General features: G+C 38.9%; 2 protein-coding genes across 6 annotated transcripts in view; one reads left to right on the plus strand and one right to left on the minus strand.

Annotated features, from left to right (window-relative positions):
• LOC136360215 (complement C1q tumor necrosis factor-related protein 7) overlaps window positions 1-17,616 on the plus strand; it is a 99,288-nt gene extending 81,672 nt beyond the window's left edge. The window contains exons 23-35 of one of the 3 annotated variants that reach the window (XM_066317282.1): window positions 1,136-1,241; window positions 2,618-2,727; window positions 2,846-2,942; window positions 4,181-4,279; window positions 6,851-7,027; window positions 9,563-9,766; window positions 10,247-10,336; window positions 11,133-11,246; window positions 12,690-12,824; window positions 14,582-14,704; window positions 15,180-15,238; window positions 15,701-15,878; window positions 16,854-17,616. In XM_066317282.1, coding sequence (XP_066173379.1) covers window positions 1,136-1,241; window positions 2,618-2,727; window positions 2,846-2,942; window positions 4,181-4,279; window positions 6,851-7,027; window positions 9,563-9,766; window positions 10,247-10,336; window positions 11,133-11,246; window positions 12,690-12,824; window positions 14,582-14,704; window positions 15,180-15,238; window positions 15,701-15,878; window positions 16,854-17,042 — 1,681 coding nt within the window. In that variant the 3' untranslated portion in view covers window positions 17,043-17,616. The remainder of the gene's footprint in view (window positions 1-1,135; window positions 1,242-2,617; window positions 2,728-2,845; window positions 2,943-4,180; window positions 4,280-6,850; window positions 7,028-9,562; window positions 9,767-10,246; window positions 10,337-11,132; window positions 11,247-12,689; window positions 12,825-14,581; window positions 14,705-15,179; window positions 15,239-15,700; window positions 15,879-16,853) is intronic. The other 2 variants (XM_066317278.1, XM_066317277.1) reach the window with 2 other exon arrangements.
• Window positions 17,617-19,561: 1,945 nt separating this feature from the next.
• Window positions 19,562-23,603, minus strand: part of FBXL5 (F-box and leucine rich repeat protein 5) — a 34,090-nt gene continuing 30,048 nt past the window's right edge. Inside the window, exons 11-12 of one of the 3 annotated variants that reach the window (XR_010743435.1) lie at window positions 21,451-22,425; window positions 19,562-20,215 (exon numbers count right to left, since the gene is read on the minus strand). Coding sequence is in view for 1 of the 3 variants with exons in the window: in XM_066317283.1 (XP_066173380.1) it covers window positions 20,139-20,215 (77 nt within the window). In the remaining 2 variants the exon portion in view is untranslated. Of the gene's footprint in view, window positions 20,216-21,417; window positions 22,426-23,603 lie in introns of all 3 variants that reach the window. The other 2 variants (XR_010743434.1, XM_066317283.1) reach the window with 2 other exon arrangements.

Genomic DNA, 23,603 nt, shown 5'->3' on the forward strand with positions numbered 1-23,603 from the left:
TTATCCCTTAAGCAAGCCTCTTGATAATATTCATGAAAATTTTAATTCATAGCATCTTAATTAAAGACCAAAAACAAATATTAAAAAGTCCAGTTCTTCACTGTAAGATACTATATTTTCCTCCTGAGTGCAGCATGTTGGTCTTCTCCTTGATGAACAGTTTAAGTTAATAGACCGAGCCTAATGTGGCTCTAATTTTAAAAGTGACTTTTACACTCAGGCACATTAAGGTGCCTGCACTGCCTGATGATGTGTCATGTAGAGACACTGAACAGTCTGGTTCAGCTCCAGAAGCAATGTATTAATGCAGTGTTCTCTCTCTTTCCCCCCAAATGAATACACCTTGCATTTAACTCAGAAGTACTTCCAAGCTGGCCAGATACAGAATTTTGCATCATCAGATGTTATTTCTCATACTATATTAGAGGTTCTGTTGCACTCTGTAAATAAATTGATACTGAAAAAAACGATTAATTGACAGGAAAAAGAAGATGGAAAATTCAATTCATTACCAGAATTACAAAAATAATTAAAACCTCATCCAATCTTTTTGCATTATATGATATCTTATTTTATATATACAGCTGATTTATACGTGAATAGTTACTCTTTTATGGTCTATAATGTGGTCTTATTACAAGAAAAAGTTAGGTGCAAGTACTATAAAAATAAATGGTTTAACATATATTTTCCTTCACTCTTGGGCTGCCAAATCTGTAATATTCATAATAATTCCTTTTTGCCATAGAGGCCTTGGCGCAGTACAATAAGATCTACACTGTTCATGAATTTTGAAGGGATTCAACTATTTGAACTTAAAAACTTGCAGCTCAGAGAGATTGTGTGGGGTAGGCAAAAAAAATGTCTGCCGTTGACAAACTTAAGAAGAGAGAGCCTCCAGGCACAAAGTACTGTTTTGTAATGAGCCTTATAAGAAGTATACTCTCAATACTCCTTTCTGGCATTTTATTTGTGTTATTTGATCTAATAAATATCTTCCTGTTGTCAAAATTGTAACAAAAAACATCAGGACTATTTCCAGAATTCTGAATGGCTAATAGACAATGTGAAGGATTCGTATTTTGTGATGATTTCTCTCTCTTCCCTGGTGGTTGTTTTATGTTTCCTCTTGTAGCAAACTTCAACAGCCATCAAAATCCTCAAGGTCCTTTAACGAGATGTTTGCAGCTTCCCCATCAGCTCAGAGCCCACCTAACAGCCCAGATTGGGCATTCAACCAGGTATGTTACAAAACTGACATTTTCTGTCAAGCTGTGAATGTTCCTCTTTTCCACAGACAGTAGCATTCACCCTCAGAAAGATACCTTATTGCCAAGGTTGCCTTGTCCACTCCTTTGATCTCCAAAAAGAGAGTAAAGCTGCAAAAAGTTCAGAGAAGGGTGATAAGGTTGTCAGATACAGTGAGTGGCTCCTGCCCAGTGAAAAATGGTGGGACTTTCGGCCAGAACACCCATAGCTGTGAGTAGAGGAAGAGAAATACAGTAAAAAGGCACAAAATCACAAGTCATAGACACTGGATAAGGATTGACTATTTCCTTGCACTGTAATACAAATGTGAGTGATGGGCAAATGAAGCTGGTAGGAGTTAGGTTCAAAACAGACCTTCAGAAGAAGATTGTGATTCGTCATTCAGCAGTTGGTTAGTGCCCAGAGAAGGTGCTTACATGTAATGTGGATGAAGGAGGTTTGTTTGTGCTGAAGTGGGTATTGGACAGGTATGTGCAAGAGTGATCCATTGGGAGTTACTTAATAGAAAAATCATTACAGACTTAGGAAAGTCTTTCATCTGAAAATATTTGAAGTCTGGAAGAAATAGGAGAAAATACCATCTCTGCCTGCTTAGTTCTTACTTTTCTGTGTGTCTTGGCTGCTGGCTGTTTTCACAGGCTGCACTTTGGGTCCAGTACACTGCTAGTCTAAACCAGCACAGCCATTCTTATGACTGGCACTGAAATTACAATTTAAAACTAAATTCAGCATCCTTCTGAATGAAGATGAGAGACCCTCAGGGGTTTTACTGTTTTCCTTACGATTTTCCTTCAAAATTACAGCTTTTTGAAATGTAGAAAAAGTTCTGACATATGCCTTTGAATGTTAAATAAGGCATTTTTAATCACATTAGGGGTTTGTTTTGTCTAGATGAAGTTGCTTATCTGTCATAGGAGCCGGTTTCAGGGACAGCTGGGATTGTAGCTGAAGGCTTCTTGGATTACAGATAAGATAATACAAGTGCACTTTTTTTCCACTGGTGTTTGGATCACATGTTCTGTTTCAGTTACTTTCCTTGATTAGAAAGCGTGTAGCTTTTCCACTCTCAGGAGAAAATGGTTTTTACCCAGTGTATATGAATACATCAACTATTCAGAATACACATAAGCTTTTGGATATGCTAGTGTATAAAGTATTTTTAAAAGCTTCATAAATGCTTAGAAACCCAAGAAGTGGGTTTATTTAAGGCATATTAAAGTTATACCTGGGCTGAAGCAGCCTGACTGCCACAACAAATATTTTTTTAAGTGCATGAAATGTGTCATTTAATGTGCTCTGATGAATTCCCACAGAGGTCTGTTCCCTTTGTTTTGGTATCTATTTGTAGGTTTTGGTCCGTCCTTTTGTAGAAGTTTCTTTTCAGCGAACAGTCTGCCGGACAACAACAGCAGAAGGTCCCAGCCCCTGCTGGAATGAGGAACTTGAGCTTCCATTTAGGTATGGCGAAATGAAACCAAGTTACTTCTGCATAATAATAATTTAATTTGAGCATTCAGATTTATCCTCATTTTCCTGTACTGTTCAAATCACTTTTTTGATTTGTTTAACTCTTCAGAGCTCCAAATGGTGACTACAGCACCCACAGTTTGCAGTCAGTAAAAGATGAAGTCTTCATTAATGTTTTTGATGAAGTACTTCATGATGCTGTAGAGGTGAGTTCATAATTGAAGGACAGTGTACATTAGAGAACATTGTGAGCTTTTTGAAGTTGCCAGAACAAGACTTTTCCATGTAATAACTTTCCCTCCTCCTGTGCCACTCTTTTCTCTATTTTGTCATTCCTTATGATTTTATATCCAGTCAATACTGCGAGGTTGTCAGGGGGAGGAATCTTTACGGTGTTAACCTTTGTACAAATTCAGCTTGCACCACATAAAATGCTGCTAGAGTTGAACACATATATGTAGTGTGTTTTACTGATATTTAATGAGATTGGAGGTCCTAAAATTGAGAGGCATCATGAATTGTAATCTGAATTCTGTTCTTACCCTTAATTAGAGTTTTTTACTTCCTTCAGATGAGTGATCCCAGCTCTTGTATTTTTTACTATCTTGTTATGCTGTCTCATCTTGTTTTACAGGCTCTTTGGTAAAATAATAAAAAAAAAGCCCAAACCATCTATTGATTGTTTGTATTAATTTTTTTGAACGAGACAAAAATTGCAAGTACTAGTAACAAGAAATTCTTGTAAGCTCTCAGTGTTGGCATAACTCCTTCCCCTGTTGAATTCAGTGAAAGCTTTCCTAGTCAATTCAGCAGACACAAAAATAGCAGTACTCAACATTCTTGAAAACATAACCCAGAAATAAATAATGCACACACTTCGCTGAGAACAGAATCCTGTCCTCAAAACTGAAATGATACTTCATGAAGCAGAAGGAAGGAAGCTAGACTCTTGAAACTTGGATGTCATGCTAGAGGTTTTTTTAAAAATAGTTCTAGGCTGATCATAAAAGATTTGGAAATCTGATAGGCAGTACACATGAAAACAGTTTTTTGATTTCACAGGGTTTTCATACAATGTTAACTTCAAAAAGCTTTTCTAAATACTAATAAAATACTTCATTAGAAGACCAGACCTTCATTTGCTTTGTCTGAGAAGAGTCTTGTGGACTCCTTGTCAGAGTTTTAAGCCCTCCATCACAGGTTATACAGGACTTATACCCTACAGTGCAACCACATTGTATCATGGACTGTGATGTTCTGACGTATTTTCAGCATCTGGTGTGTTTGAAAGGTGCGCAGAATAATTACTGCTGCACTAGTAATGGGACTGATACTTACAGAAAATTAATACAGAATTTCTATTAATGCCTTGATTCAGTTGTTGATTGAATTAAAGGAAATGAAGCTGTCTTACAAAGTGTTATGTTGGGCAACTTCTTAATAGGATGATCATGAAAGAGGAAGTGGAATCCACACTCGTATTGAGAGACATTGGCTGGGATGTGTTAAGATTCCATTTACTACCATATATTTTCAAGCAAGGGTAAGTGATTTTATTTGAAATAAAATACAGAACTGAGAATGGAAAAGAGCTGGAAATGGGATGTCAGGTTTAATTATGTTCTTTGTAATTGTTAGTTTATTTTTATGGAATTGTTTGAAGATATCTTTGAAACCACTTGGAATTTTTTTGACAGATTTGCTGAGTATGTCCCGGTCAGTTCAAGGTTTTGAAGGGAGAAAAAATATACTCAACAGTGACACTGCAGCCTGGCTGCATTCAACCTGGCTTCAGTAGCAAGGTTAAAACCTCTGTTTTTCAGGTGGTTTTCTGAGTGGCTTTTGAGAGCATTGCACAGCCTAGATAGAAGGACTAGGAATTGAATCACCTAAATAGATGAGGAAATTTGACTGAACTTTTTTTTTTTTCACACTTTCCATGAATCACAAGATTTTTCTTTGCTTCTCCCAATCCCTTCTTTCTTCCATTTTTAGAACTTTTAAGAGACACTTTCTTCAAGAAATAGCAACAGTTAGTCATGGGAGTAATAGTAAAACATGTACTTCTTCACAGAAGAAATACTTGTTTTTTTCCAGCCACTCATCCTGGACTTAGTTTAAGGAAGCCAAATTCTTTCCATTAATAGTCCTGTCATACTGTAATACAGCTGTAGGACTACTTCTGCATAGCAGTTGCTTTTATGTGTAGATCAAATCATCTGATCAAGAAAGTCAGAATCTTCATGAAGTAAGAACCTGAGGCATCAGCTGCATTCCTAATGACACAATCATTTGCTATTTTCTGGCCAAAAGGGGCACTTCACAGAACCTTAAGAACTTCAAGGCATATTCTGAGCCTCCCCAATTCTTTGGGTGGAGGGAAAGTCTATAGGAGTCTAATTTAATTTGAGTGCAGTGCTCAGTGATCAAAGTGGTTTTCTTGGGCTTTCTGCAGAGGCATAACAGAATGTAAATGGGGATTCAGGAAAGCATGGGATGCTTTTCATTGCTGAGAAATTTTGGACAGTGTATGTCTTAACCAGACGTAGTCCATTTGTTTCTGCTAGATCATTAATAATATGCTCTCTTCAGCTTGGGAGGGTAATTGGTTAATTTATCTCTTTGAGGGTTGTGGTTTCCTGTAGCATGAAGCTTTCATTGATTTTAAAGGAGATGTAAGTAATAAGATCTGACCTTCTTTTCATGAGTCTTTGGCCATCCTGTGCAGACAGTGTCACATGTGACCAGCATTGCTGTAGGTCATCAAACAAGAAACATCATCCAGTGCTCATTTTTAGGGAATTGTTCCCTGTTGAATGAATGAAATCCACTTGAGAAGTGTGTCTGCTCCCAGTCCTGAGAGATTTTATGGGCAGACTGGACATTTTAACAGACTGCTTACCAATACATACTGAAGGACACAGCCACCATCCCACAAGCCATCTTTAAGGATTTACTATACTGATGTCAGCCTCTGTTCTTCAATTCTTGATCTCAGTCTTTCTTACAGAACCAGAGTAGCTCTAGAATTCCTATCAGATACACTTCGGACTTTCTTTGAGGAGGTGTTAGAGTTTGTGAATGCCTAAGCAGAGTGTATAGGTCTTCCCAGCAGTAGAGATTCTTTGCATTTGAACAGGATTTCATATGAAATTTGAAAAAGCCTGATCAGCACAGTGGCTGTAGCAAGGTGCATCTAGCAAATAAATTTTGATAGCAAATTAGGCATTTCATCATCCTGTTCTAATATACTGGAGCAGAAATTTTGAATGATATATTTAGTTTTCTCCTCATCAAAACTTAATTTTGTTTTTAAATGTTTGATGAGCCATGCCAGTGAGTCATCTGTTCATTTTCCACATTCACTGAAGACACCCTTTCTGGTGACAGTTGTTTTAATTGTGTCCCAATCAGGACCTTAATTGTTTTGCTTTTCTTTTGAAGTTGGGTACTTCCACTATTGAAACCTGCCCAAGCAAGTGTGGGGCCTGTCATCTCTTGTCTCAGCCAGCCCTTCAGAAAGACCTTTCTCTCTGTGGTAGCAGGGGGAGCAGCAAAGGGCTGGTGAGTCTGTTAGAGCACTTCCATGCGGAAGCCAGATAAAGTTCCATTTCCACCCAAGAAGCATCAGTAGGTTGTGCATGGAAGAGGAACCATCTCTGAGTTGCTGGAGCATCATTCCCACATCACTCATAGGCAAAGGCCTGTTGGTCTGCTGCTGCCTTGAGAAGCATAATTGTGCAACCTGTTAATTTGTCCTCTTTTTATTGTTCCAAGTAAACAGAGCCATGTAGAGTTTGCGGTTTGAAAGAAAAGCAGTGAAAGGCTGACACTCTTTCTTTCTTTGTAAATTAGTGTGTATGATTTCCATTTCATTAAATATTAGTGTTCATAATACGCAAGAGAGGCTGAAATCAAGTTGTGATTAATATATTTAACAATGCGATATCTCATGTTTTCCCCACAGTTAATCAACATAAATGTCATATTCTCTTATTTTAATATTTTGTAACTTAACAAAAGAAAATATGCAGGCACAAGTAGCAAATTTATGTGAGAGGGAACTATTGCTTTTTTGCTTTTAATGAGAAGTATTTCTCTCTATCTGTTGTAGATTGATGGTACATTTAAGGTCAACATTCCTCCAGTTCTCCTTGGCTACAGCAAAGAAAAGAATGTGGGTATGGAGAGAGGTTACGATTCTGTGCGAAATCTGAGTGAGGGCTCATATATAACACTGTTTATTACCATTGAGCCACAGCTCATCCCCGGAGAGTCTGTCAGAGAGAAGGTAACTAATCACTAATTCATCATACTCTTGCTCTTTGTTTCCAGTGGTGCAGTTGTTGAGATGCATATTAATAGGTCTCCTTAGTGTACCAGAGGACATGAATGCAAGTACAGAAGGACATTCATACAAATTTGGAGTGCTTTATTTCAAATTTTTTATCTCAGTTCAGTTTAATTAGATACCACCATTAAGTGAGATGTGCACTTAATGCATGAGAAATAACTTTCCCCAGGTATCTAATTCTAATCTTAAGAGAAAGCAAATTGGCATTTCTGTCTGTGAGCATGTAGTTTTTCCATGTGCTTCTGTAAACAATAAAGCATTTCTGTGAGTATTTGTGAATAGTGGACAAAAAGGAGGTGGCAGGTGCAAAGAGTATTTTCTTGCTTCTGTGTTTATACTGTTCAAATGAGCATTTATTATTTATGGCTTAATTTGTGGGAGTGGGCGGAGCCCCGGCTGCTCTGCCCTGGAGGGAGCCAAGCTGAGGAGTTAAGGAAGAATTTCACAACTTCACCCAGAGCCCCTAAGACAAAGACAAACCTCTTAGCCACGGCGACCTGTCCGGAGACCCACAAGCCCCCTCGGGATTTTATGTAGATCTGTTACAATTGATTGGTTCTGTACCCTTTTCCTCCCACCCTGGTGTCCCATAAAAACCCCTGAGTTTCCTCTGGTCAGCAGAGGTTCCTCGTCCCTGGATCACTTTCGCTGGTACTCTCTCAATAAAGTGCCACCTGCGGAAATTCCATATGAGACCTCTCTCCCTCTCACCACGGCCAGCTAAGAGAGGGGCTAACTCACAAGGGCATGAGCTGAGAGCACTGAGCTGAAATCACTGAAAGCTGAAATCACTGAGCTGAAAAATCACTGCTCTGCCCGCTGCTGAGAAGCCCCTCTGCCAGCTGAGGAGAGCCCTGACCCCCCAAGGAGCTGTTTCTAGCGAGACATCCTTTGGGGTGGCTGTGGCTCTCTGGGTCCCAAGCGGCGGACCCCATCCACCAGCTGGAATATCCATGCATGCCTCAAGATCTTGAAGAGAATAATTCCTAAACAGCAGCTGCTGTTTTTTTCAGTTTCATTAGTAAACCAGAAGTGCCTTTGACTAAAAACACTACTCATTACAATTCTTTGCTGCAACTCTCCAGATGCAATGCATACACTTATTATAGAAAGAATGTGGAAAAAAAAAAACCCTAAATAATTTGCCATACTTTCTTTCTTTCTATTTCTATTTCTTTGCAACACTTTCTTTCTTTCTATTTTTTTTTCTATTGCCATACTTTCTTACTTTCTATTAACTGACCTGCAGTTAATTTGAAATGCTTCTATAGTGTTTTAGGATGCTGATCATAACTTTAGTTATTTTATGGTACCTTTTTTGTTTCTTTACTTATTTTTCCTCTCTTTCCTGCTGTCCTTCCTGAACCTCTGTTAGATGAATGAAATGCTTAAGAAGGTACAATATTAATAAATCAGTTGAGATACTCCTGTTGTTCCCAGTGTAAGATTTAGCTTGGGTTTGTGCCATTCAGCAACCTTTTTGCTGTTTGTGTTACTTGACAGTGACATAGTAATTGTTTATTTGCCAGTAATATTTGCAGTAAATTGCTACATTTAAATTTACAATGTGCCAAAGGCTCTGCTTTTCTGCTGTTCATTATGGTTGAGAAGAATCACCATGTGCCTTCTCTTCTAACTTGGAGGTCTAGCTGCAGGACAGTGCCCAGCTGTTCCACCTCAGGTTAGTTTGAGAAGAGTACCAAATGACAAAATGGCTTATTTTAAACAAAAATATTACGAAGGATGAACTTTAATTCTCAGCACCACTCAAAATACACAAGGATTTCTAAATAGATAATTTTGACCAATCTTAATACCTTTAAAAGATGATATCTTAGATAACATCATGAAATAATTGGCATTGTATAATTAATACGTGCTTTTGAGTTCTGCACTTCCTTCTGAAAAATCTCATTTAAAAATGTGGAATTTTTAGAGAAGTCTGAAATATAAAGGTTCTTCTAAAAATCAGTTGAATCTTCTCTGCAAATATTTTGGCATTGAACAGCATTGTTGCAGTATTATTTATATAAAAAAATCACTGAGATTTTAGGCATAATGTCAACTGTGGTTTTAATGGAGTGCTGTGGGAATAGTACCTATTATTAGTATCTAAACATAATGGTTTACTTTTGACTTAATATGTGGGGTTACATCCTCATGCCCCCAGTGTTACTTGGCCATAACTTTCACTACATTTTTCAGTGCTTTAATAAAGTCAGCTTATACGTATAGATCATTATTGGCATTCATAAGTAAATGCAAATTACCTGATTTTCCATTGCCTTGACCTTCATTTTATGTCTGTAAGCAAAACTTTATACTACAAGGCAAGTTCAAAGTGCTATTAGAAAAGAATTTAACACTCCTTTCATTGCCCTCTAAATGGTGAAATATGGCCAAATATACTAAAGACTTAAGTCTAAACTATAAATAAAACAGGTTTTATATAAATTCTACTGTCTTTTGAAGTTTGATACCCAGGAAGATGAGAAACTGCTCCAGGCAGCAGAAAAATATGAAGCTGAATGTACATCAAAGTTTCCAAGCCGCCAGTGCCTAACAACTGTAATTGACCTTGATGGAAAAACAGTTTTTATTACCAGATATATCAAACCTCTGAATCCACCACAGGAGCTTCTTGATGCTGTCCCAGATAGATCTCAAACAGCAGCAGTAAGTACCTAGAAAAGCTAGTGAAGTCTCTGGGATACAGATTTTAAGATGTTTGTTTGTTTGCCTGTGCACGTGCACGTAAGCAAATCCCAGCTTTGTATCTGTGCTGTACAGCTACACCTTTTGCAAAGGAAAATCTATAGATTCAAAATAAAAGTAGTAATAACTACAAATGACTATGTGTAATACACAGTAAGTTCAAATAGAATGATACGGTAAAATAATACTTTTCTTCTCAGGGGAGAAATAAGTGTATTAATGAGTATTGTCCTTTAAAAGACAAAGAATCATCCCAAACCTCAATGGCAGTAAATCATATCAGTCTTTGATACAAGTTCTAAAATGAGCTAGCTGCTACTGCACTGAAGTTACTCAGTGTTTTGTCATTGAGTGGAAACAGCAATATGCTTCACACTGGTATAATAACACTAGAGCATTTTGAATTAAAGGGGTGACCTACTCTGCTTTGTTTTCTTGCAGGAACTGGTGGCTCGATATGTTGCTTTGATTCCTTTTTTGCCAGATAGTGTGTCATTTGCTGGAATTTGTGATTTATGGAGTACATCAGATGTAAGCAATGCATTAAAAATAATTTCTTTATCCTCTTAAATGTGATGAACATCCTAGTGGCCAGTGTTTTTGGAGGGAGGTTGTACTAGATTAGCTCTTGAGGTCCCTTCAGACCTAAATTATTCTGTGATTCTGTTATTGTGAGGAATATTTTTCTTTGAGCCATTTATTTCAAAGGAAAAGAACCAAAGCTTGAAAGAAGTTGCTTATTCTGATCTGAGCCAAAAATTTTTCTTTGACAGGTTGCAGTAAGCTAAGAATACATTAGGGCTTCATAGTGTCTCTGATTTTTTCTCAGTTATAAACCAGTCCATAATGTCAAAGTCATGCACAAGTGAAGGGATGCTAACTGATGGAGACTTTACAACTAGACTTAAAATGGATCACTGTCATTCCAGGGAACTACAGAAAAGACACTGCATGTAGTGTAAGCAACAGTGGGATATGTAGCCTTCCCTGTCACACAAATACTGTCATTTAGAGACTAACAGCAAACACTGTTTATCATAGATGAAGTCTTTGTCATCTCAGAGCTTTTCTGAAAAATTATCTTTCTAAAAAAGACAAAGACTGTGGTTCTTGTGATAAGATCTCAGATCTCAAGGATTCTCACACGATTCACTCTTCATGTTGTGTATTGAAGCAGTTAAAGCAGTGACCAATAATCAGTAAAGATCAGTTGCAAAGATCTGAGAGGACTCCTTGCTTCAGATATGTTAAGAAACATTACCAAATACTCTTTTAAGTTGATAACTGCCTAGAAAAATATTTAATTTTTTTTTAATACCTCAATTAGCAATTTCTTTATCTTCTGGCGGGAGATGAGGAAGAACACGCTGTGCTCTTGTGTAATTATTTTCTTGGTATGGGGAAAAAAGCCTGGCTTATCATTGGAAATGCCATTCCTGAGGTAAGAGGGTTCTTTCATTTGGCCTAAATACTAACTTTTATTTTGTGAAGTCTTTGGTCCCCAGCAATGGATAGTTGTTTCTTGCTGTGATGATTTTCCAGGGTATTATCTAAACACTGGGGCTGGGAACTGCTTCTTTTCAGAGAAGCAAATAAAAAATTGAAGGCATATCTTTTTGTCTGTCTGGGGTTTTTTCCTGGACCTCTGTTTCCATGCTTGAACTGGTAGTAGTTGTCATCATGATACTGTAACAAGCATCTGTAACCCTTGATTTGACTTCAGTTTGTATAAATGGTGTATCCAGGACACATTGATTGAAATAGTCCCTTCACAGCATCTCAGTCATGGATATAGAGGCTGTGACAGAGTTTGTGTGGGATTTGGTACCTGTTCAGAGGTGACAGGAGAGGGCTAGGGCCATGCCAGGGGTTCTTAATAGTAACACACATCAGCTGATTCTCTCTCAGGCTGATGGCAGAGCTGCAGCAGTAGTAAAGATAGATTGGTTCAGGCTGGACAAGTCCCTCTCACTCTGTAAAGCAGGCAGGTGAAGCATCTGCTCTGCCCTGGGCAGCTGGGAGCCATTGTGGCAGCAGCTGGGCTCAGACTGGCCCAGAACTGAAACACAGGTTTGTTTTGCTGCTTGGGAGATGCCCTTGTTCTCAGGGAAGCATTCAGATTTCCAGTTGGCCACTACTGCTCCTTTCAAAAAGGTGGTATCTGTTTATAATGCCAATTTCTACATACATGTGAAAGGTTTTTTGGTAAAAATTTCTAAGCCAGTTTCTTAAGCACATTCTGAGATACTGCAGTAACAGGAACAGGTACTCAGATACATTTCTTCCCCTCAAAATCTGATGGAGATGCTATTACTTAATAAAGCATTTTGTAAGGAGGAGATTTATTCCAGGTATTTTAAGATACCTAGAAAATACAAGGGATGGCAAGAACATAGAAGAGCAGTTTAGAGATTCCTGATAGAGAATATAAAGAGAGCTGGGAAATTCCTTACGTGCCTGAGAGCGAGGCTGAAGGCTGAGACACAGTGTGCTGCCTAGATGGAAGTCCTTCAGCTCAGAGATTACCCATGGATGAGAGCTGTGGCAGTAGCCAAACAGGACGTGTTGATACTGAAGCAGCATCTGGTAAACATTCCTGTATGTGAAATTTCACATCTGTTTGTAGCTGACACAAGGCAGCTTTCAGAATCTGTATGTTAAGAATGGCCCGGAGCTCTACATGTCTGACATTTCTCTGCCACATTATTTTGTCTTGAACTGTAATGAACCTGTAAATTCTTTCAAGCAGTTTGCCCTAAAAAGCACTATCAACCTCAATACTAAAAATTCAGTATTCCAAAGAATACAAAGCATACTGTCCTTGTAGCCAGTTTTCAAACATCTTTCTCATACTTTTTTTTTTTTTTTTTTTTTTCCTTCCTAGGGACCAACTGCATATGTATTAACTTTGGAACAAAGTCAGTATGTAATTTGGAATCCCAGTACTGGATGTTTTTATGGGCAGTATGATACTTTCTGCCCCTTACAAAACGTGTACTGTCTGATCAGCTGTGATAATGTAAGTGTGCCCAGTCTTGTCACATTTTTATACATGTAAGGGTTAATAACTTGATTATATTTTTAACCTTTGGCAAAATTTGTTCATGATTGTAAACATATTTAGGCTATTAAGTAGCTTTTCCAGCTACTTTAAATACTTTAAATAAGAAAGATTTTTTTTTTAATCAGCATTTGGGTGGATTAAGAGATCTGTTAATGTAATTTTTGTTACTGGGTTTTACTTACATGTTTCCCAGAGAGGATGGCCTAAGATTACAACTGCTTAGGTGAGGAGTAGTCATTCCTCAAATATAATAGTTTTCAGGTGAAATGTGACTGAAAAATGAGAAAAGAAGTATAAAGGAGTCACTTGAGTTGTCCGTGTGACACTAGGCACAGCCTGAATGGTTCAGTGTGCACAACACAGAGCTGGCACCTCAGGGCACAAAAATGATACTAATTTTCTGCCTGGCATCAAGTCCTCCCATTTATTTGAAAATACACAAGTAATACTAGTGCATGCTCATAATGTGTTATTTATTCATTGTGTGGCTGTAAACTCTCAGAGACAGTGGGGTGAGAGAGAAGAGATTGTAAGAGCTGTGCAGTTCTGGGCAGGTGAAGGAGCAGCCACTGTCTGGGAGCTGAGCCTGTGCTGGGAGGTTCAGAAACCCTGGGAACTGTCCTGGCAGCATTCCCTGACTTGGTTGTAAGCCAGACCTCCCACGTTCTGGGGATACAAACAAAGGCATGATAACAAGGTAGAAAAATGTATCAAAGTCTGAGAATGAGAAAATAGGAAGCAAACTTATTAAAAAAACCTAGGGTTTATTTGAATGGAAGCTGGAAATTGAGTTTAGAAGTTTGTTCCTCAGTTTTTTGGAATGCCATGCATTATGAGTTTTGTTTTGTTACTTAATTTTCTGTGTTCTGTTCTAAACACAGATCCTGACTTAAGATGACGATTTATTATTCTAAAGCACATTTATTTTAAAAGTGTCGCTTCTTTCACTGAAAGCATTTTGAGGAGTGGTAGAGTTGTTTGGTGTTTAAGCAATACTAAACCCAGTTAAGAAAAATGTAACTCAGTTGCTCAAAGAAGCAACTACAGACTTAAGCACTGACTCCAACTGCAGAACACAACATCTTTCAAGGCACCTAATTCCAGTCTCAGTGAGACGGAGCAGGTGTGCTGCCAGGAGAGCCACACCACCTCACACCCAACTGGGGCAGAACCAGCTGGCCTAGAAGGCTCCACACAGAACCACAGTTACAAAGGGTCACACACATTTGTATAGTAAGTGTTGGTACATTTTGCTGCCTTAGAAATAGTTATTTAAAGGTTGTTTGAACAAGAATTCTACAATGCCTGCATGCTCCAGACTAGGCACAGAGACCAAAATGAATGCCTGTAAAGAAGGGCAGTGCAAGACATGGGTTCCACGTGCTGACAGAACATGTCCAGAAGCTGTGTCTTGTGTGTCTGCAGTCTCTGCTTGTATTCTACAAGATACACTTAAAAGAGCAGTGGTGCTGGAGTACAGCAGCTACCAAGCATCACAGCACAGCAGCACTGGGCTGGGCTCTTGGAAGAATTTATTCAGAATTCAGAAAGAATTGTGCAGCAGTCCAGAGGGATGGAAATGCAGCTCAGAACAGCAGAAAAAATTGCTACAGGAGGTTAATGTTATATTCTGTTTTATTGCTATATAAGTGGAATGTGTTCCATAGGTGTGATTACATGCTGAAAGCTAAACCAAATTTGCTTTCCTGTAGATTTGGTTTAATATGCAAGAACATGATTCCCCAGGAAGGATAAATTTTGATATCAGCAAACTAAAACACTGGAAGCCTTTCTTTTCAAGAAGTTTCCCATTCCCTGGTCTCCGCAGCATTCAGGTATTGATGGGTCTATTGCCAACTCAAAAAGAGAGCTTGAGACATCACAGACTTGATATAAAGAAACACATACTAACATTCTTTGGACTTCTTCAGTAAAGTGTATTATGTAATAACATTGGTTTTTAAAAAGATTTCACTGTAAACTCCTTTAAAAACTGAAAGCAGGAATACTGCAAGAAGTTGATTTTGTACAGAATTCATGTATAATTCTGTATAATTCAGATTCTGTCAATCTAAGATCGCAGAGTAACAGTGAAGTAAATGGGATAAATCTTGAATGCAAACATATCTAAAGTAGTAGCTCAGTATTATAAAGAAAAAGTCAACTTTTTTCTTTTTAATCTAAAGAATAGATTATTTTAGCACAGTTGTAAACTCCTGTGAACATCATCAAGGCAGAAACTCCTGAAGTTACACTGTTATATGTTTAGAAGTGATTGCACATCTTAATATTTATTTTATTTATTACTAGCCTGAAGAACTAACTTATGAGCATTCGGATAAGGCTGCTGCACTGGAGCTACAGAGCAGGTAATGCTACCTCCAGAGCAAGTGCCATCAGTGCTGATACCAGAGCGTTCCTAGGTGTTCATGCCTAGGGCCTAAAAATCTGCTTTCAATGCCAGGAGAATGGCCTAAAAAATCAGAAGCTGTTGTTTCAGGACTTCTTAAAATTCTCTTTCTTCAACAGAGATTGCCAGGAAAGCAAGAACTAATCAATCATTGCTCTAGCATTTCACTAAGAACAAAATGCTGTGGGGGGATGAGAGGAGAAGGTGATAAACTAGAAAGGGGTTGTAAGCCCATGGCCTTCCATGCCGATAGCGACAATGTAGACATTACTACACAGTTAGGTTGGCTTTTCTGCACTTTCAGTGAGCAGTAAGTTTAACTGAGGTCATGTGTGGTTCTCAGAATCTGTACTGTCTGCCAAGGGTGATCAGTTCAGATGTCCAATACTAGAATTGTAATAATCAGTCTATCTGATTGCAGGATTGAAAAAATATTAAAAGATAAGATTATGGAATGGAGACCAACGCGCCCAACACGTTGGAACAGATACTGCACCTCCACCCTCCGTAACTTTCTGCCACTGCTGGAACAAAATCAAGGCAAAGACATAGAAGATGACCATCAGGCAGAGCTGCAAAAACAGCTGGGATCTTACAGGGTACACTTATGAACATAAATAAATGGCTTGTGCATAGAAGCAAGAAGTTAAATCCCTAGGTTTTTAGTATCGCCACTCTGTGGTATGGAAGACTGTCCTAGGCTAGTTATTTCTTCTACTACCAAAATTCACAAGAGATTTTATACCAAAGATAAACCATTATAATACATTTAGAGTGAAGGAATGATCTGGTTTATTTCATTTGCAATGTTGAAGGTAAAAAGTTTCTGAACATAAGAGTATAAAGTTAATAGCTGCAGAACAGCCACTGCTGCCAGTACATAGACACGAGTGCAATCTCCCAGCACCAGCTCTCAGGGTCAGTAGGAACCTGCTGGTGGTGCCAAGTAGTGCTAGACACGGTCTACTTACAGGTGCAGGAGCCCACACAACATGCTTTTCTTCAGTTTTCTAGTCTTTGCTTCACTCTCTAAAGACAGAAGAAAATGGATTGATGTGTTCACTGCAGCCACTGGTGTGTCTGTGCATTCTTCCTCCAGGCTGTTGGAAGGGCCTTATGCTTTCCACATGGAACATCTGTGACAGTACTGGCAGCTCTGGCCAGCCCCAGAATGAGTTGAGGTTTCAGTTCTTGTTGAGCAGGAGACATTTGCTCAAATCCCAGCCCAGGAGAAGAGAGTGATTTAAAACCAGCCACATCTGGTTAAAGGCAAAAAAGCAGTGAAGCTCTGCTATATGTATTCATTAATATAACTTTATTCTAGTGGATTCTAAATAACTTCACTTTGAACTTAAAGCAAATTAAAGAGGAAAAATGTGAGAAATTTGCCTGGAGTATGTGAGAAAAAGGGAGGTGTTACCAAAATACAAACATAGGTTCTTCTGTTGCATCACCTCAGGCTGCTAGTAAAGATAATTTGTTTCACTCAGCATGTAATTTTTTTTAAACTATGTTTTTATTCAAGTGCCTTCATCTTTTCTTCTAACCTGTTTTCTTCTCTTTCTTTCTTCCAGGTCTCTGGATTTCCTATTCATATGCCATATTCTGAAGTGAGACCTTTAATAGAAGCTGTACACAGCACTGGAGTTCACACCATTGACGTTTCCAATGCTGAATTTGCTCTGGCTGTGTATATTCATGCTTATCCCCAAAATGTTCTCTCTATATGGATTTATGTTGCTTCACTTGTGCGAAATAGATAGTATAGACCAGTCACAATACTGCAAGAAAGCTGCTTATATAGGTGTAAATATATGATTTCTCTCACTGCTGAACTATTCCACGTATTTCAAAAATCAAATGAGAACATGATTTTTAGTAGCTTTTTTTCCCCTAAAACCACTAATTACTTCTAAGGAAGAGACTGACAGTGTAAATTTCCATTACTAATAGGTGATCTTTATAAAGTCTTTTATAGCTCCCTGTGGGACCTCACACTCTTAAAGCATTACACATGCCCACATAAAAATGACAGTGCAGAGTAAAACGCTTCCTTTGCTATCCCTGTAGCAAGTCAGTTTATCTGCAGAGGTTCTTCCTCTTCAAGAGACACTTGTAAGTAAAAAAAAAAATCCTGTACATCAGTTCCTGCATTTTTAGCTATGAATAGATTTTATATACCTAAGAGCCATTAGTGAAGACCATACTTCAGTTTTTAAGAGGCTGCTTCATATCCTACTCTTTTATGTCTGTATAATGTCTGTATTTTATGTCTGTATAATGCCAACACCATTTAAAGGTGTAACACATTTTCTTAAGAAGTTCAAGATTAAGGATTTAATAAATATTTATATCAAACCTTAAGCAGAAGCTCATTCCTTTTATACAAGATTTTGATTAAATTACTTAGGAGTATGAAATCCTTGTGTGAAAGTAAAAGATTATCAAAAGAATAGTTAACAAAAAACCAAATTCACTTACTAGTATGTAAGTAGTTGTGCAGTTAATACTGATATAAATACATATTCTTTTCCTGCTGTTATCTTGCTAATCAAACTCTTCAAGTAAAAGCAACAGTGGGTTGAGCTTATGAAGTGTTCATCAGGACCCTGAACTTGCCTTTTCTGAATTTCAGATGGTTCCCTTCTGCCCATCTCTCCAACCTGCCCAGGTCCTCTGAAGGGTTGCACAGCACTCAGGGGATCAGCCCAAAGCTCCTCCCAGCTCTTGTGCTGTCAATGAACTTGCTGAGGAGACATCTGGACATTCATCACAGTCACTGATGAAGAACTTAACTAGTAAGCCCAGTACTGAACCTTGGGGGACATAACCAGGGGCAGGCCTTCAACTAGACCTTTTACCACTGATTACAACCCTCTGGGATCTGCTGTTCAGCCAGGTCCCAGATCGCCTCACTGTCAATTCATGCAACCCACGCTTCCTTGAGTTTGCCTAGGAGGATGCTGTGAGAGACAGTGTTGAAAGCCTTGCTGAAGTCAGGGTTCACAGTCCACTGCTCTCCCCTCATCCAGCCAGGTAGTTGTTTCATCATGGAGGGAAACTGGGTTGGTCAAACAGTGAATCCATGCTGACTATTCCTGATCACCTTCCTGTCATCCTTGTGAATAGATAGAGAAGGCCTCCAGAGGGAGATACTCCATTACCTTTCCAGGGATGGAAGTGATGCTGACAGGTTCCTTGGGTCCTCCTTTGAAGACCAGGGAGACATTTGGTTCCTGCAGTCCTCAGCCACCTCTCCTGCTCTCCATCACCTTTCAGAGATGATCATGAGTGTCTGTATAGTGCCTATAGTGTCTGCCAGCTCTCATGGACTAGCTGAGAGTCAGGGGTTGCTGACACAGGTTCCTTCCCTTCTACAGGCCCCACTAAAAACTACAGTCATCACATGACACTTTGCTGAACACTGATGACATCTCCCCAGGTTCATTCCACAGTGTATCTGCAGCTCATTGGGTCCTCAGCTGTGTCTACACTCTCCAGTTTTTCCTACCTTACTCTTCAGTTTAGCATGACCAAGATGGTGGCAAAACTTGCAGTTGATCATAACCTTCACCTCTGCCTGCACACCGAGTTCGCAGACACCAAGAATCTTTAAAGCTACTATATGTCACCATGCCTACTGTTCTACATAAATACTACTCAAAAGAATGTATCCAATTAGGAAAACAGATAAAAATTACTAGCTTATATTGTCAGTCCTAAAAATTAGGCAGGATAGGAGAAAAAAACCCAACCTGTCTGCTTTCGACAAAAGCAGACACCTTCCCCTCCTCTGCTGTAGAAAAAAAACACCTGCAACTGTGCCAACCATGAGCAGGTGGCCACTGAATTTTACAACTTGCCATTGGCTGCAGTACTCATCCCCCACACAGTACGCTGTCCCTCACGGCACCATACACACACACACTCATGCACTACACATGTCTTCATAGCACAGGTTTCAGTAATCACAACAGATTTTCTGCTCCCTGCCAGTCTCTACTGTACAGAGAGGAATTTTTGTAACTATCAAAGCAAGGGGGGAAATATACTGCTGTCTTCCAGAGTTCAGACAAATGAAAACCGACTTCTTTGGAAGGTGTTTCAAAAATACAACTTAGCACAGTCATGGAAACCATAAAATCAAATCAAAACTCCCCCTACATACTGCACAGGTCACAGCTCTGCAACCATGATGACACCCACCCACCTGCCCAACCTCCGCAGCCTTCTGGCATGGCACTTCATACTTCAAAAGCACGGATATTCAACCACTGCACACTTTTTTTTATTGGTGGGAATGTTTTATTTGAGTATGTCTTTCAAGCCCAAATACAAAACCAAATGCAAAAGGAAGGTGGCAATTTCCCTAATTTTGCAATATAAAGAACGACTTCAGGATGAGAGGAAAGGGGAAGAAACCAGGCTCCTAAAGATGTATAATTGTTACCCAAATGCAAACAATAAAATTCAGATTTTCTGCAGAGGTTTATATTGTACTTACGGATTCAAAATTATAAAAAGAAAGTCACCTAACACAAAGTAATACAGTATAGAATACTTAAGTGCCCAAATTGGAATAAAGTGGCATTAAAAAAAAAAAATCTGAAGATTTTCCCATCTTCCCCAAATTATGTAAAATAAAACCCAACACCCTTCAAGCCAAATGAGGTTGTGAGATTGTTACAACACTGTACAGTACACTCATAATTAAGATTCTGAAGAAATGGGCAGGGTCAGGCTAGTATAACAAGTCTCACTCCAAGGATTGTTAACACAAGATGCGAACTGTAAGTAAAGTGCATGAGAGGAAGCCTGCTCAGCTAAATGAAGTAGACCGAAAGATCAGAAGTCAGCGGTCATTCGCCAGAGCGGCAGCAGGCCCGAAAACCACACTGCAAATTCTGGCATCCACTGGCGGTTTCAGCATGAGGACCTGCACAAAAACAACAGAAACGTGAAAAGAAGGAAAAGAAGGCCGCTTATTTAGATTCATAATTCTCATAAACTGGTGATTCAGAAAATGTCTCACTTTTCACAATGCACTACACTTCATTCAGCACCATGAAGTCTGAAACGCTGCCAATACTATCCCGGTGTAAAAACCTCACTTGGGACAGGTACTTTTCAAGAGATTTTTTTCCATAGCTTAGTCCCATGAAGACAACACATCCAAAATTATACAGGAGTACCATAAGCAACACTAAATGAGCAACTTTACACAAGCTGCCACAGCTTCAGAACTGAGTGGTTATGACAATGTATTTTTAATTCCCATTTTTCAAATTCAGATGATGATGACATGGCATTACCAAAGAAACCATAACCTCCAAACTCTGTGTGTGGTAATGGAAACAGTTTTTTAGCCTGAAAGTTTTTCTTTCTCCCTGAACACTTCATGGTGGGCGAGACTCACACCTACTCTTAACTGGAAATTCAAAAACTAAAGAGAGAATCACCTTAGCATTGCTGCAGTCATCAGAAGCCATAAGGCTAAAAACGAGGCATTCAGAAAGAAAACAAGTTGCAAGCACAGACAGTACAAACCAACACTGTAACTCTACCCACCTCCACTTACCTTCACTTACCCCTTGCATTCAAAATGTTAAAGTGATCATGAGATAAGAAATTACTGTATTTATTCGAACAGGATTTTATTTCCTGCATATGCCTGCTTTGAGACCCATTTACACTCAGGCTGGCTGAACCCTGGCACCCAATAAAAGCCAACTCAAACTCAAGTTGAGCCAACTCAAACAAGCTGGTGAAGACCTAACCACGACAACACAAGTTTTCCCCATTTGTATGAGAAACAAATCAACAGATATTTCAAGTATTTTTAACGCATTTAGAAATTCTAACAAAATCTTTTAATAACCCAGGGCACCATGCCATATCTGGCTTTTTTCACCTCCTTCAACAGTAAAGTCATAAATAATTTCCAAGAATCTGGGGTCTTAAAGCCAGCTTCCTACTTCATGTCACACACCAATAAGCAATACTCTATAGTGTAAATAAGTTAAGATACATGAGACTGAATAAAAAAAACTCAAGCTACAATGCAAGACTACAGTTAGAGTACAGTGAACTTTCCACTGGTCAATAAACTCATTTTCCTTTTTAAATCTTTTTATTCACCTGAACTAAGTTTTGATCCTCCATGTCACTTACGAGCTAGAGTTTGAAAGCTTCTTCATAAGTTCTTTAGAAAGGAGACTCGGTGCTTCTCAACAGCAGGTTTAGCAGAGCATGTTCTGTGCAGCAGCATTTTCCAAGTCGTAGCTGACCTTCCCCAGCATTGCCACAGCTACACAGCACAGCAGTGATTCTAAAGCAACTGTCACATTTCTAGCAAAATGCTTGATGACAAAAGGTACAGAACCACAACATCCCAAAGAAGGGAATTCTCAGTATAATTCAATATTATTTTCTGTCCTTTTCTTGCTCATTCTGCTATTCCTTATGCTTCAAATTGGAACATACAAACTTCGAGGTCTGACCAACGCTTCATCTAACACTATCTTCACCACTGGCAACAGCAAGTGGTGTCTAGGGACATGATATAAGCCTATCATGCACACCTTTTATGTTTTTCCAGCAACCCTAACTGTTTCATCAAGGACACTTAAGTCCATTTCATTCAGTATTTGTTTATGGCCCAGTTATGCATGCAGGTTTTTAACCTCTTCTTAAGCCTCCTTCCACAATTCCCCACATGACCAAGTTCCAGAAATTCACTACACTGTGCATCTGCTTTAAATTGCCTACTAGCTTCACCCAGAGCCCTAATACTGCAAACACTGCCCCTGAGCTCTAATATACTGCAAAATTTGGAGAATTACCACTGCACATTCACCTCATCTACTGCTTTCCCAGTTCTGTAAACAGTCATGCCTCCCTTTTCAGCTATCTCATTCCCAGACTGAAACATCCAGCCTTTTGAGTGTTCAGTTCCCTAACATTTTAGAAGGCCTCTTCTGTATCTTCTGTAACTCCAGTGTATACTCTCCTCAGGATGGGGAGACCAAACCCGCATGCAGTGCTCCACATGTGAGTGCCCCAAGGCTTCCAGGACCAAGCACAGCACCCTCTATCTTGTTCTCACCACCCTGACGATGGTAACAGTGGTGGCTTTTTTGGCTGCTGCTGCAAATAGGAAAGATCTCAGAATTAGCACCAACAGCTCTCTGAAATCATTATCTCCACACTGCGACTGCCAGCTCTGAATTCAGTTCCATGCAATCAGTTTGATTATTCCCAGCCACCCAGACCTTCAACCACACATATAGCTATAGTGAAGCTTCTTAGATGTCCTTCTGGAAATCATCAGCATCAGTATCATTCCTTAAAGACCACACAGCACCACTCAAAAACATGGAAATTCCTGTGTGCATTTCTTACACGACAACTCAAAGGAAATGCTGAGTAAGACTGATCTTAGCACAGAACTCTTGGGAGGGGAATAGGGATAAAGTTGTCATCTCCCAGATTCCTCTCCGGAACAGTGACCATTAAGCCCTTTCCTTTCTTCCTATCCTTTAGCTAGCTTTCAGTATTTAAATGTAAACCACTCTTACAGCAACTTAAGATTTGAAAATCTTCAATATTGCTAAATAAATTGGACCATCTGAAAAGCTTATATGTTCATTTCCCAATTTATTAGGCACTGACTTACAAATGACATTAAGCACATCACAGTGAAATTTCTCCCATCTTCCCACACTGCATTTCTTGCCCAATGTCTAATCTTCACACCATCACTAACTTTCCTTTATAGCCTGTAATAAAGAATTCTGATAAAATGAAACATTCAGGATTCAACCACATCTTCTGAAATGTGCCCTCCCCATATTCTTTCTTAGCACATATGGGCAATTCCTGTAATTTGGAGGGTATTTTATGCTCTTATTATAAAAAGGTAGTAAGTATCCTTAAAGGTTGTTTTAACAGTAAGGCTATCTGGGTTTGAGTTATTTATGGTTTGATATGTCAGTTATCTCCTCCATCACAAGTAATTTGCCTCCTCTATAAAATCTCTAGTGTTCACTCACTATTACATTTGATACAGACAGCAAAATTCAAATGCCTTTACTTTTGATAGCCACAGACACTGGGCTTGTTTCTCTGGCTTTATTTACTACCACTGACCTTTGGCTACATCTCCTTGGCTTCATAACCTCTGACTTCCCCAGTCATTGCTACTGACCTCATTTGGACTAGACTTTGTTTGAGAATTCTCTCTGTTTAAATTCAAATTGCCTCTTTAATCTTGCCAAAAGAACACTTTTGTTTCCTCTGGACTCTGTACATGAGGTCTCCAATTC

Source organism: Sylvia atricapilla, chromosome 4, assembly GCF_009819655.1.
Source record: "Sylvia atricapilla isolate bSylAtr1 chromosome 4, bSylAtr1.pri, whole genome shotgun sequence".
Classification (NCBI taxonomy): domain Eukaryota; kingdom Metazoa; phylum Chordata; class Aves; order Passeriformes; family Sylviidae; genus Sylvia; species Sylvia atricapilla.